Below are 13,919 nucleotides of genomic sequence, written 5' to 3'. Positions count from 1 at the left end.
TGAATTGAACTTAGTTGAAAAGTATATATGGATGTTCTTGTACTGGTATTTGACATTTTGGAATTCAATCTTTTTAAATTTAATTAATTTGATTGTTTTACTTATTATTGTATGGATCATTTTTGATTATTGGGGATTTCAAAATCCAAAGCCTATTGATAATATCTTTAAAATTCCAGGATATCCAATAGTTGGTAATCTATTCCAGATTCTAAATAATCCTGCTCAAACATATCTTAAATGGTCCAAAGAATACGATGCATCTATATTTCAAATTAGGTTAGGAATTAAGAATGTGGTGGTGGTTAATTCTTATAATGATATTTATAACTTATGGGTTAAACATTCATGTGCAAATAATTCCCGCCCATCACTTCATACATTCCATGGAATTGTTTCAAGTACTCAAGGATACACTGTTGGTTCAAGTCCAGCTGGTCCATCATATAAGCTTAAAAAGAAAACTCTTGCACAATATTTACATCATAAAGCATTAGAAGGTGTTAAATGGTTAATTGATGAAGAATCAACTTATATGATCAAAAAGATTATTGAAAATAATCGTGAATTATCTGGACCACCTTCAACATATATGTATGGAAATATTAGAAATGAGTATAGTGATATAGACTTACTGATTTTTTTACAATTATTTGCTTTGAGGAGCTCTATATTATTAGCTTATGGAATAAAATTAGATTGTTATAATAGAGATCAAGAATTATCCCAAACCATTATTGATACTGAAAACCAAATTATTCAAATAAGATCTCCGGTAGGAAACTTACAGGATTACTTACCTTTTCTTAGATATTTCCCTTTTAAAAACAATCAAGCATCAAGGACAAGATCAAGAAGAGATGGTTATATGTCTTATTTAATGGAGCAATTAAATTCAAAGTTAAAAGAGGGTGATCCTTTAGCTATAAATAGTATAGTTGGGAAAATTAAACTTAACAGACAAACTTCACTCATTAATGACGAACAAATCCAAAGTATTTGCTTAACTTTGGTTAGTGCTGGTTTGGATAATACCCCCTTAAATATTAATCATTTAATTGGACATTTATCTCAACCAAATTATGGTCAATTAATCCAAGAAAGGGCATATTCAAAATTAATGGAACTTAGTTCTAATAATTTATTATTAGCATGGGATCAATCTCTTGAAATTAAATGTGATTATATTATGGCTTTAGTACAAGAAAGTTTAAGGTTTTTCACTGTATTACCTCTTGGTTTAGCTAGAGTTACTACCAAGACCATCAATTATATTCAAGGAGATTTTGTCATTCCTAAAGAGACTATATTAATGATGAATGCATTTGCAGCCAATCATGATGAAACTCAATTTAACATGCCTTATAAATTTAATCCTGAAAGATGGTTAGATTCTGAAGGTAGTTTAATTATAGGTAATGAATTATGTCATTTCACATTTGGTGCTGGGTCAAGAATGTGTTCAGGAAATATGTTAGCACTTCAAGAATTATATACTTTAACTTGTCGAATGATTCTTTGTTTCAAAATCAGAGCTCCTACTAAGGGTTTAATGGAATTAGATCCATTTAAGAATAATCTGAATCCAAGAGCCACTAGTTTTGAACCTAAACCTTTTAAAGTTAGATTAGAACCTAGAACTACGCATATGGATGCTGATAAGTTATATCAAAAGGTTACAGGATGATTTAATTAAATTAAATTAAATTAAATTAAATTAAATTATGATTGTATTATTATTAGCAATTTATATATATATATCACTCTAAATTTCTTTCATTATCATCATTATTATATTTCGTATTATTATCACTGTTGCTCTATTTGTTTTTGATCAATATAAGTAAATTGTGTAGGATCTATATATCCAGTTTTATCAACTACAACGGATTTTATATTCTTACCAATAGACATTGGTAAATTATATTTCAATAATCCTCTAACCACTAAATCAAATGGATTTTTTGAAATGATCTCCCATTTCTTAGAGTTATCTGGTTCAGTAGAATTCCCATTATCACCACCATTTTTATCTTTATTTTTATCTTTATTTTTATCTTTATCTTTTTCTTTTTCTTTCTTGTTACCATTAGATAAATTCAACATATTTAAAATATTAGTTAAATTCTTACCAGGAGATATTAATTTAATTTCTCCTGATTGATAAATAGGATCTCGATTAAAGAATCCTCCTCGGAAACTCATTGGAGATTCCAAAGATGTGACTGAACCTAATAAAACTGTGACTACATTACTACTTGATGATAAAATTCCCAAATCTTGTTGATCAGTAATTAAAAGATCATCAGGTAAATAACCACTCTTGGCAAAAATATCTAATTCAACTTCTTCAATATCAACTGAAAACCATCCAGGATTAAAAGCTTCTACTACAATATTAAATATTAATTCATCTTGACTAACAATGGCATTCTCAATAGAAGTAATTGAAACATTAGTTAAATCTTTAGTAGTAGCTAAAACAAATCCCATAATAAATCCAATAGATAATATAGCCACAATACTAACAAGAGTATAAATAAATGATTTAATACAATTAATTCGATAATTATCTACTCCACCTGATTGTTTCCGAGGTAAAAAGAAATGTTGACTATTATATATACCATTTTTACCAGCATTTCTTCCTACTCCTAAATTAACTCTAAAATCATCATTAGCTTCTTCATCATATTCATCAAAATCATAATAAAAATTAGGTTGATCTTGTTCATTATAAGGATATGAATATAATTCATTATTAGCATTTGGTGAAGCTGAACTACTATTATCAGGTAATAATGGTTGACCAGTTGAAAGGTATCTTTTATTTTTTAAATTTGCATTAGCTTTCTTTGCACCTGGGAAATTTAAATTTAAAGATCTATAATGTGGTAATCTATGCAGTGGAACATGAAGTGGAGTTGATTCACTTAAATTATTATTACTACCATTATGAGGGAAACGAATATTATTATCATAATAAATTAATTCATCATCAAAATCTTCAATATCAATATCATCAGGTATAATACTATATCTTCTTGGTTGAGAACCCTTTTTATCAAATAATTTTGAGGTAGTAGATCTTAATTTAGATGAAGAAGTAGTTGAAGATTTATAATTCTTTTTACTACTTTTATTAGAAACTGAAGGTACATTATTATTATTTTGATTTGGTTGATTATGAGATGTATCTATTGAAGGTTGAAGAGTTTGAGGATGAATTGGAGTTGAAATTCCTGGAGTTGAAATAATTCCTGGATTATTAGTTAGAGTAGCATTATTTGATTTTTGAGTGAAATAGTCACCATAATTTGACATTTCATCATCAATTAAATTATCATCTTCATCATCTACTTCATTATAAGAAAAATTATCATCATTATATTCATCAATAATACTTCTAGCAGTTTGAGAATTAGCTGCACTAATATATTTTCTATTAATTCCAACTGATTCATTCATTGGATGATTATCAATATAAGGAGAATTATTATCAGATGATCTTTCACTTGGGAATGGCATTTTATTTCCTGAATCATCATGAGAATATGATGAAAAAGATTGTTGACGATTAACATTTCTTCTATCTCTTGAACTATTATTACCAGTAGTTGCAATACTTTCTAAATAATGATTACTACTAAAAGAATTGGCAATTGATGGAGGTCTATTATTTGTTGGTTGAGGTTGAGCAAATGTATTAGGAGGTGGTAAAATTTTTGACAGTTTATCTTGAGATTCATTTTGATCTTGCAGAGTAGCTAATACAGTCATATTTATTGGATTTGAATTAGTAGCCATTATACTTCCATGAATACTATTTGTATCGGTTAAATTGGCTGGAACATTAATATTATCAAAATCATTCAGATTACTATTTTCATAAACAAATGTTTCATCACTATCACTACTTTCAACTTCATCTACTGCTGAAGCTAATTTAGCAGCAAAGAAATCAGTTCTAGTTGATGGTTGTTTAGGAATTTTCTTCTTTTTTGGTTTATCTGATTTCTTTTGAGACAGTTGACCAGTATCTGTTGTAGGGAGTTCACTTACTTGTGATGGAGTTGTTGTTGTACTGCCAGGATTTAAATTTAAAGATGAATTATTGGGGTGTAATAATATTGAAGTAGTGGAATTTGGTGGAGGTGGTGGTTGTTGTTGTTGTTGTTGTTGTTGCTGCTGCTGTTGTTGCTGCTGTTGTTGTTGTTGCTGTTGCTGTTGCTGTTGCTGTTGCTGTTGTTGCTGCTGTTGTTGTTGTTGCTGCTGTTGCTGTTGTTGAGATGATGGTGGTGGTGGTAATACACTATTACTACCAGAAGGAATTATTTTAGAACTTCCCAAATTAAGATCATTTGATTTAATAAGGGATGCATCTAAAGTATCATTCTCATGAATTGCTATATTGGTTGAAGAAGATATATTATTAGGAAATATTGATGATTGTGGAGATGTTGTTATTGTATCATTAATTAAAGAAGATGTATTTTTTAATGGTTCTCTTGAATTGATAACTTTTTGTTTTGCTTTTAAAGATTTGTTTATATTATTAATAGTATTTTTATTTAATAAAACTTGAGATGGGACTAAATTAGAAGTTGTACTTGATAATGATGGAGATGCTATAACTGATGGTGCATTACTTGAATTATTACTATTAGAATTATTTGTCGGTATTATAATATTATTATTAGTGGTATCAATAGTTTTTATAGGATCTTTAGGATCTATAGCAACTAAAATCTTTTTAGGAACTTTAAAATTGTTTGTTTCTATTTCATTCAGTCCATTACCTTTATTAATATCAGAACTTGTGGTAATAGATGATGTTATTGTGGATGTAGTTGGAGGTATAGGAGTAGCAGTAGAATTTGAATTTGAATTTGAATTTGATTGTGATGGAGGTGTTGATGTTTCTATTGAAAGATTCTTAATGTTTTTAGAAGGACTAGTACTTGAAGATTCTAATACAGATACTGATACAGATACTGAATCCTTCTTATTAGAAGGTATAGAATGAGTATCAGTCATGGTATAACAAATACAACAAATTTACTAAATCACTATAAGTTATAATATTAATATTACTCTTAAGAATATAACTCCCACAATTCTCAGTATAGTTGCAACAACTCCCACTTCCCTTAACTAGCAACTATTGCTGGGTATGTATCTGAGTAAAAAAAAAAAATTTATTCACTGTGTAGTTTAAAGTATTTTTTTTTTGTGATACTAGATTTTCTCGTCTGGCAACAACAATAATAATAATAATGAAAATAATCAAGTGGTTTATGGCGTAGCGAGTGGAGACAATGACCAGTGCGAACGAGGGTGTGTGGGTGTTAATGGTTCAAAAGAATAAAGTTGGGTTATATATTTTTGTTTTGTACAAAGTTTCTATATAAGTCGCACTTACGATGGGTTAAATGGAATTATACCTCCTCCACCCCAGGCATCATAAATTGAGCTTGGCGGTGGTGGTGGTTGATTTTGTGTTTGACCTTCTGGTATTACTGATCCTTCTTTAGTGTATACATTGTAGAATAATCCATATGAATTGATGATATCTTGATCCATTCCTTCTACTTCTTCATCCTGTTCTTGTTCATCATCCTCTTCATCTTCTTCATCATCGTCTTCTTCCTCTTCTTCGGCTCTGCCATTTGCTCCATACCCTCTAGTATCAGCCGTACTTTCTCGTGAATTGCTCATACTAGCAAAGTAATTCTGAGGAAATTGCGTCGATCGAGAATCCAGTATCTGTATACTACTGGTAAGACCACGTTGTTCATGATGAGTATGATATGGTTGTTGCTGTGATTGCTGTGATTGCTGTTGTTGTTGTTGTTGTTGTTGCGGTTGTTGAAATCCTGGCGCATCAGTTAGATTCCTCATGGTCTCCCAAAAATCTAATCCATCCTCTTCTGGTAGATCATTCTTTGATCTTTTACTTGTATGACTCTCAACATCATCATTACCTCTTTTCTTACTTTCTTCAGCTACTGCAATTTCAACAGCTTGAGTTAATGGTGTTAAAGGATGTGATTGTGGTGTCTTTTCTCGTATAAAACGGTCATTAATATTATTATTATTATCATTATTATCATTGTTATTATCATTATCACCAATATTATTATGTTTATCATTCTGATTCAATATCTTAAGAAGATCAGAATCTTTGGAACTAGCATTTTTAGAAGATAGTATAACTCTTTTACTAGTACCCATTTTAGTTGAGCTATGATGATGATGATGGTGATGATGATGATGATGATGTTGCATACTTAATGCAGCAGTACCAGAACCTCCTTTCTTACTTGAAGGTGGTGAAGTATTAGATACTAACTTAGGCACTTCTGTTAATGGTGGTAAATAATTGAAATGTTGTAATCTTGGCAATTGAGTTTCAGGTTCAACGTAAAATGCCAGCAGACTACCTTGTCCAGATGGTGGACTTCCAGATGCATTACTACTAGTTGCACTTGCACGATGACCACGTCGACTATTATCACCTTCTTCTGATCCTATAACATTTAATGGTGAAGCAAGAGATTGTAAACTATTATAATCTCCAGGACCAAAATGTGGTTGAGGAGGTGAATAATGATGATGAATATGTTGATGAACTGTTATATCAAGACCATTATGTGTGGCATAAGAAACCAATGCTTGGACTAATTCTTGATTTCGTATAACACCTCCATTTTCATCACTGAATAATTGATTATGAGGTAACTCTTCATTAGTATCACTTAATGTATATCTCCATTCAACATGAGTATTTGATGCTGGAGGATATGTGGTTGCTCTTCTCAGATAAGTTTGACCCTGACTTTGGCTCTGATCATGCCCAGCTTGAGGAGAACCTCCTGAATTCATCACATCTTGAGGGGAAGTTTGTTGCAGATGACCATGTTGAGAGCGTCTCAGTGATCCGTTTTGAGAATTTGATGATGATGATTTCTTTAACGAAGACCGTTGACTTCCAGAATTATTATTATCTCCATGATTTAATTCTTGTTGTTGCTTATTTATTACATCAATTATTTCTGTATTACCATCGGTTGCAAATTGAACTTCTCTCTTTATAAGTTCTGATGCCTTACCTCTAACTACATCGGTTAATATCTTTCTCCATCTATTACGACATGTTAAAGATGGTCGACCACTAATACTTGAAGAAATAGTTCTCCATTTAGTCCCATGTTTTCTCACTGATCTAATTAATACTAAATCTTCTTCTTCAGTCCAAGGCTTTAATCTATCTTTTGTACTTGGATCCAAAACTTCTAAATATCTCTTTGCACATTGATCTTCAGTTCTACCTTGAATTTCAGCAGCAACTTTTTGCCATGATGGACCATATTTCTTGTATGCTTCCTTTAATTTTTCATCTTCATCTTCTGACCATCTCCCTTTCTTTAAATTAGGATCAAGTGAATTAGACCATCTCTTTCTACAATCATTACCTTTCCTTTCACCAGATGGAGATAAGAGTTCTGCAATTCTATCCCAATGAACATGATCAGTATCTAAACTCTGCCATAATGGATAATTATCCTTAATAAGTTCAAGTAATGATAAATCTTCATCTTTAGTCCAAGCTTTTCTAGATTCTCGACGAAATATTTGAAATCCAAGCGATTCAGTTATAGCCAATGCATCTATTGGAATTAACTTTTTCTTATTAGATCCTGATTTGGAGGTGGTAGAATTAGTGCTCGCATTGGAGACTGAGGGTAATATGTCACTATCGTTAGGCATATGTCTCTATTCGTTATACGTTGTTTGATGTATGTTACTCCTTGTTGTTGATAATATATGAATTGATCTGGATAATTAAAGATTTTTAAATTCTTGATAAATAATAGATATATTATATTCAAATATTATGATTTACAATAGATACAACAATAATGATTAACCAAAATAAATAAATAAAAAAAGAAATAGAGTTTCTTATTATGTATTATGTAGATGTCTAACGGTTAGTATCCTAAATCAGTTTAGTTTAAGCTAATTGGGGGATACTACGAAAGTTATGTATGGAATATTTTGATGCGGCTTTTATTTTATGGCCATATAATTATAATAATATAATAATATTAATGATGATATTTGGTTGCTAAATTTGATTGTGTGCTGCTGAGGTAATTCACATCCAACCATCATCAAAAAGAGTCATTTCAACCCATATCCTGTTTGGTTCCTGTTTGTGCAGAGGGTACTAAAAAAATTTGACTCTTCGGCTTCCTGCATGCAATCGCGGGTACCAGAAAAAAAAGAAGATTTGGGGGTAGTGAGAATATTTTAATATGGGGATAATGTAACCTAAGATAGTAACTCATAATTATTTATTGAGTGTGGTTTTGAGCTTCTCTATTCAATCTAATGGTTTTATTATCTATTAATCTTAATAAATTTCTTAATAACATTGAGATAGTAACTTTACCAATAGATGGTACATATAAACCTGCTTTTGATTTGACCCCTTCATCAAAGTTTTTATGACTAGCAAAATTTATAACTACTGCACCATTTGTAATATATTGAATTGGGAATTTATATTGATCTGATGGAACTCCAGTTATTATAACATCACATAAAGGTGCTATTTTTTCTAAAGTATATTCATTTTTATCAAGATCAACTACTTTATGTCTATGAGATGATAAATCATCACCTCTTGTAAATTGTTGAATATTATTAATATCTAATGAATATACTGTTGCACCATCATTTGCAAGTAATGCGGCTAATGGTCTACCAACAATTTCAGATCTATTAACCACTAATATTTTCTTACCATATAATCTATTTCCATAATGTAAAATTTTATTGTAAACTCCTAAATATTCCAATATTTTAACCATTGCTAATGGAGTACATGGTAAAATAGATTTTTGTTCATTTCTTGGTGGATCTAAGAATCTAACATTATGATATAAATTTTGATAATATAAGAAATTTAATCCTTCTACATCCTTTTCAGGAGAAATTAATTGTTGTAAATATTGATCTTGATTATCACCAAATACTGGGAAATATACCATTATACCATTAACATCATCATTTTCATTTGCTTTCATTAATTGACTTTCTAAATCATTCTTATTAACTTTAATTAATTCATAAGTGAAACCTAATGAATCACACGTTTTTGATGTCCAATTAGCATACATCTCAGCAGCAGGATCATCATTGGCTAAAAATCCTACCAATTTAGGTTTAAAATCTAATTTAGATAATCCAGCATTAATTTCTTCTATATATGGTTTAGCAATTGTTGAAGCTAATATAGTTCTACCAGCTGGTTTTGATGGAATCGATGACGTAGTAGTAGATGAATCCATAATGTATTGTTGAAAATATTAACTTATGGATAAAACTAACAAAAGAAAAGAATGAGATAACCTAATTAGGTAACTGAAGTAATAACTTTACTATACTTAAATCAATAAACACTTAACTAAATATAATAATTAAATACAGAAGAATTCAATTACTATATAAATAATACCACCCATACTTTGCTCATCTTCAGAAAATTTCAAGAGAAGTCAAAATGCGCACTTCCCCATACTTTTTTTCTAGTGACTGGTTAGCATCTAATAAATTGATAATGTATAGAAAAATAACTCTGAAAAATTGAGATTACTCTAATGAGGATAAATTGCAGCCATTAAAAATTACCCTATATAATTATAGTATTATGTTATTATTGTGTTATAGTATTATTATAGTAGTGTATTATTATAGTAGTGTATTTCTAATACTATTTATTTAGCTTTACTTTACTTGACTTTACTTTAAGTGTGCACTCGCATTCTTATATAAACTTTGCCATATAAATGCTTCACTCAACATTAATTCAATATCCTTTTCCTTCCAATAAGTAGTCGGAGGATTTTGTAAAAATAATAAAATCTCTTGAAAATCTCTTTCCTTAAGATCATTACTGAATTTAATTAAAAATGCTGCACATACATAAACATGAAAATTATTAAATCCTAATGGAGTTTCACTAAGATAAGTATCCCACATTCTAATAATTAATCCAACAGATAATTCTCTCATTAATAAACAATTCATCCATCTAAATGAAAATTGAATAAATTCAACTCCTTCATTATCTAAATGATTTAATAATTCAAGATCCATTTTAGATATAAGATTTTTTAATTCACTTACTTGTCTTATAATTCCTGGTTGTTGATGAATATAATTATCAGTAATATTTTCTAATAATCTTGATAAACACCAATATGTATCTGCCTCAATTATTGAATATACTCGACTAGAAATTAAACTTGGATCTATATTATCAATGGTATAATGTAATAAATTAGGATCATTAATTAATGATTGTTCCTTTTCATCTTTATTTTCACTATCCAATAATCCAGGTATAAATAATTGTAAATCTTCTAATTTAGTTTCATTTTCTCCAAAAACTGTACGTTGTAATTGCCATAAATAATTCCCTAAGAATATTTGAAAAAATGGTGTAACTAAATCATTTATTCCTTGAACATATCCACTTGCAGGATGTCTTACTGCCCAAAGATATAAAATTTTTCTTAATGATGTTTGAATTTCTGGGTAACTATATAATTTAATATTAGGATGAGTTCTCTTTACATCTATATTTATTTGATGATATATTTGTTTATCACGATTATTATTTGCTAATGATGTTGCTGAATTATTAGAACCTAAATTTGATGAAATATTACCAGAAGTTCCATTATTATTTGTATTATCATTTTCAAAATCTATTGTTATTACTCCTGCAATTCCTTCAATATATTCTTGTCTTTTCCTCTTTAATGTAGAACTTTGTCTTGTTTTATTGGTAGGTAAATATCCCAATAGTAATTGCCATGAAATTGCTCGTAATTCATTTGGAATACCATTCCAAGAAATTTTTCTTAATTCATTCAAATTTATATTATTATCTGATGTTAAGATTCTTCTGAATTTTGAATATTTTGTATTCAATTGATTTAATCTATTGATTTCTAGTTTTATTTGATAATCTTCATCATCTAATGATTCCTTTGAAGTTCTTCCCTTATATTGAGGAGAATTTGATCTAGATCTTACAGGTGCACTTCCTGAAGATATAGGAATCATTAAATCTGGATATAATGAATCTAATACTGGCAGAGGTTGTAAATTTATAGAATCACTCATATTCGCCACTCTTGATAAATTTTTATTCTCAACAATCTTTAAATTTTTAGATACTTCTTCAAGTCCAGCATCCCAATCATCATCATTATCAGCATATCTTGTAGTTGAATGAGATCTACGAGGTCCCTTAAGTAATAAACTTGAACCTGTATTATGAGAATGAGTATGAGAATAAGGAGAAGTATTTGATCTTTCATTTGGTGGTGGAGGAGGAGGTGTTGCAGCATTTACATGAGAAAATGATGCACCTACACTTAAAGATCTTTGATTAGGAATAATTCTATGACCATTATCAATTATACCATTAGGATTAGAACTAGTAGATCCAACTTTTGAATTCCCATAACTTAAAGATCCATATATATTACTATTAATATCATTATAATCATTAGTACTAACATTTGAATTCGTTGAAGATTGAAGTGAAGAACTTGAACTCGTTAACGATAAGTTCTTGAGGAACGACGAAAGATGTTTCCCCTTTCCACCATTCTCACCGAATATAAATTCGTTTTTTGAATGGCTATAAACTTGTGACATCTCTGGTTTCTTCTTCCCCATGATCTAGTACTATATATACCTATTATTCTCAGATTTACAATAATAATAATAAATACTTATACTAATTAAATTATGCTTTACCCTACCCTTCCCTAAATCCATTTTGCTGTTTCGCCATATTTGGCCTTTTCTTCCTGTATATAACTGATGGGTGCGGAAAAAAGATCAGTCAGGAAGCAAGTGAGAGAAGCCAGCAGTGAACGGCTTTATACTTTATACGAGCATTTAGCATTTAGCATTTAGCATTTAGCATTTAGCATTTAGCATTTAGCATTTAGCATTTAGCATTTAGCATTTAGCATTTAGCATTTAGCATTTAGCATTTAGCATTTAGCATTTATCTATCTATACATTATATATAAGTTAATGATATCTAAGCTGAAGTGATTTCACCCTTAACAGCAACAGATCCTTGTTTCAATTCTCTTCCAGAGAAATGTAAAACTCCGTTTTGAGTGATATTGACAGTAACTTCTAATTGAGAGTTTGGTTTTAAATCTTTTAATGATAAAGTAGCTAATTTATCACCAGCTTCATAAACTAATTCTTTAACAATTTCTGGTTCTTCATCTGAATCTTCTTCATCTTCTGAATCATCTTCATCTTTGGTTGGTTCAATGACAGTTTCTTTAATAGTTCTCTTACCTTCATATAATTCAATTAAAATAGAACTTGATTCTCCATTAGTAACTTGTAAAGATTTTTTAATTGGATAAGCAGTTTCAGCAACTAAGAGTGGATGGAATTTACCAGAGGCATCTTTAATACCAATTGGTTTAATTATATGTTGAGTATTAACAACAATAGGTTGTAAAGATTCTTTAATTTCTTCATCATCAAAACTTTCAATTAAGGAAGCTTGTAAAGCAGCACCTCTAGCAACTAATTCAGAAGGATTAATAGCTTTTGCATCTAATGATGGTGCAACAACAGTGGTAGATTCTGGGAAAATAAATTGAATGTTGGAAGCTAATTTAGGAGTATTTGAAACACCACCAACTAATAAGACTTCATCAATATCTAATGGTTCTAAACCAGCTTTAGTAACAGCTCTTTCAACAAAAGCAGTCATTTCAGATAATGATTGTCTTGTAGTTAATTCATATCTTAATCTATTTATGGAAGTATGGAAATCAAATCCTTCAGCTAATGATTCAATAGAACAAGTAGAAGTTTGAACATTAGATAAAGTTTTCTTGACAACAATAGATTCAGCTTTTAATTTAGCTAAAGATCTAGCATTTGTTCTTGGATTAGCCTTATATTTCTTTTCAAATTCTTTAGCAAAGAATTCTGATAAAGCAGCATCAAATTTATCACCACCTAAACCATGTTCATGAGCAGTAGCTAAAATAGTAAAAATACCTCCTCTAACTGAGATAACTGCAGCATCAGATCTTATACCACCAAAATCAGCAACTACATAAATTTTATCTTGTAATGAACGTTCACCATCATCGGCAGATAAATGAGCTAATAAAGCAGCAGTTGGTTCATTAATTAATTGTAATACTTTTAATCCAGATGCATTAGATATCTTAACTAATTCTTCTCTTTGATGTTCAGTAAAATCAGTTGGAACTGTTAAAACAACTCCTTCAATATCTTTACCAATAAAATCTTCAGCAGCTAATTTCAATTGTTTAAAATGTCTAATACTAATTTCTTCAACTGAAAGAATTTCAACTTTATCATTTCTAGTTATTTCATAAGCAATTTCACCATTAGCACCTTTAATTGGTTTAGCACCATTTTGCAATGATTCATCAATTTTAACTTCTTCGAATTTTTTTCCAATAAAATCTCTAAAATTAATAATAGTATTCTTTGGATTTCTAATTAATTGAGATTCTGCTTGAACTCCATGATATTCATCTTCACCTACATATGATAAAGCTGATGGAATAAATCTATCACCATCTGGATTGGCAATGACATCAACTTTTCCTTCCGAGGAAGCAACAGCAATCGATGAAGAACTGTTACCAAATGTAATACCAATGACAGTAGACATGTTTTCTTCTGTTACTTATTGTTTGCAATCGTTTTACAGACTTTAAAGCTGTTGTATGATAAAAAAAAATCTGGTGAAAAAAAATTGTTGATGAGTCTGGAAAATTGTGGGACTGCATATAAGATGCGCAACCGTTTTACTG

The 13,919-nt window shown here is 29.8% G+C and overlaps 6 protein-coding genes across 6 annotated transcripts; 1 reads left to right on the top strand and 5 right to left on the bottom strand. All coding sequences in view use genetic code 12, as the record gives it.

Moving 5' to 3' along the window:
• The first annotated feature begins 9 nt into the window (after positions 1-9).
• Positions 10-1,725, top strand: RJT21DRAFT_121769 (uncharacterized protein). The gene has a single exon (XM_064882207.1). The coding sequence runs from the start codon at positions 32-34 to the stop codon at positions 1,685-1,687; it is 1,656 nt and encodes a 551-aa protein (XP_064737305.1). The 5' UTR covers positions 10-31; the 3' UTR covers positions 1,688-1,725.
• VAC7 (Vac7p) lies at positions 1,693-4,184 on the bottom strand. Its single transcript, XM_064882206.1, has one exon. It carries the CDS (start codon positions 3,805-3,807, stop codon positions 1,810-1,812), a length of 1,998 nt encoding a protein of 665 aa, XP_064737304.1. The 5' UTR covers positions 3,808-4,184; the 3' UTR covers positions 1,693-1,809.
• Positions 4,185-5,418: 1,234 nt separating this feature from the next.
• On the bottom strand, positions 5,419-7,770 carry BAS1 (Myb-related transcription factor BAS1; the record flags this gene model as incomplete). The annotated part of the gene is made up of 1 exon (XM_064880325.1): positions 5,419-7,770. One exon carries the CDS (start codon positions 7,768-7,770, stop codon positions 5,419-5,421), a length of 2,352 nt encoding a protein of 783 aa, XP_064737303.1.
• A 295-nt stretch (positions 7,771-8,065) lies between these two features.
• RJT21DRAFT_46699 (methylenetetrahydrofolate dehydrogenase (NAD(+))) lies at positions 8,066-9,585 on the bottom strand. Its single transcript, XM_064884697.1, has one exon. The coding sequence runs from the start codon at positions 9,357-9,359 to the stop codon at positions 8,361-8,363; it is 999 nt and encodes a 332-aa protein (XP_064737302.1). The 5' UTR covers positions 9,360-9,585; the 3' UTR covers positions 8,066-8,360.
• On the bottom strand, positions 9,524-12,007 carry GYP1 (Gyp1p). The gene has a single exon (XM_064882205.1). It carries the CDS (start codon positions 11,761-11,763, stop codon positions 9,811-9,813), a length of 1,953 nt encoding a protein of 650 aa, XP_064737301.1. The 5' UTR covers positions 11,764-12,007; the 3' UTR covers positions 9,524-9,810.
• A 72-nt stretch (positions 12,008-12,079) lies between these two features.
• On the bottom strand, positions 12,080-13,821 carry SSZ1 (Ssz1p). The gene has a single exon (XM_064882204.1). It carries the CDS (start codon positions 13,775-13,777, stop codon positions 12,137-12,139), a length of 1,641 nt encoding a protein of 546 aa, XP_064737300.1. The 5' UTR covers positions 13,778-13,821; the 3' UTR covers positions 12,080-12,136.
• Between the last annotated feature and the right edge of the window lie 98 nt (positions 13,822-13,919).

This window comes from Scheffersomyces amazonensis (assembly GCF_036850825.1).
Source record: "Scheffersomyces amazonensis strain UFMG-HMD-26.3 chromosome Unknown RJT21scaffold_5, whole genome shotgun sequence".
NCBI classification, from domain to species: Eukaryota; Fungi; Ascomycota; class Pichiomycetes; order Serinales; family Debaryomycetaceae; genus Scheffersomyces; species Scheffersomyces amazonensis.
The sequence above is the reverse complement of the archived record's forward strand: the minus strand, read 5'-3'. Positions and strand labels throughout refer to the sequence as shown.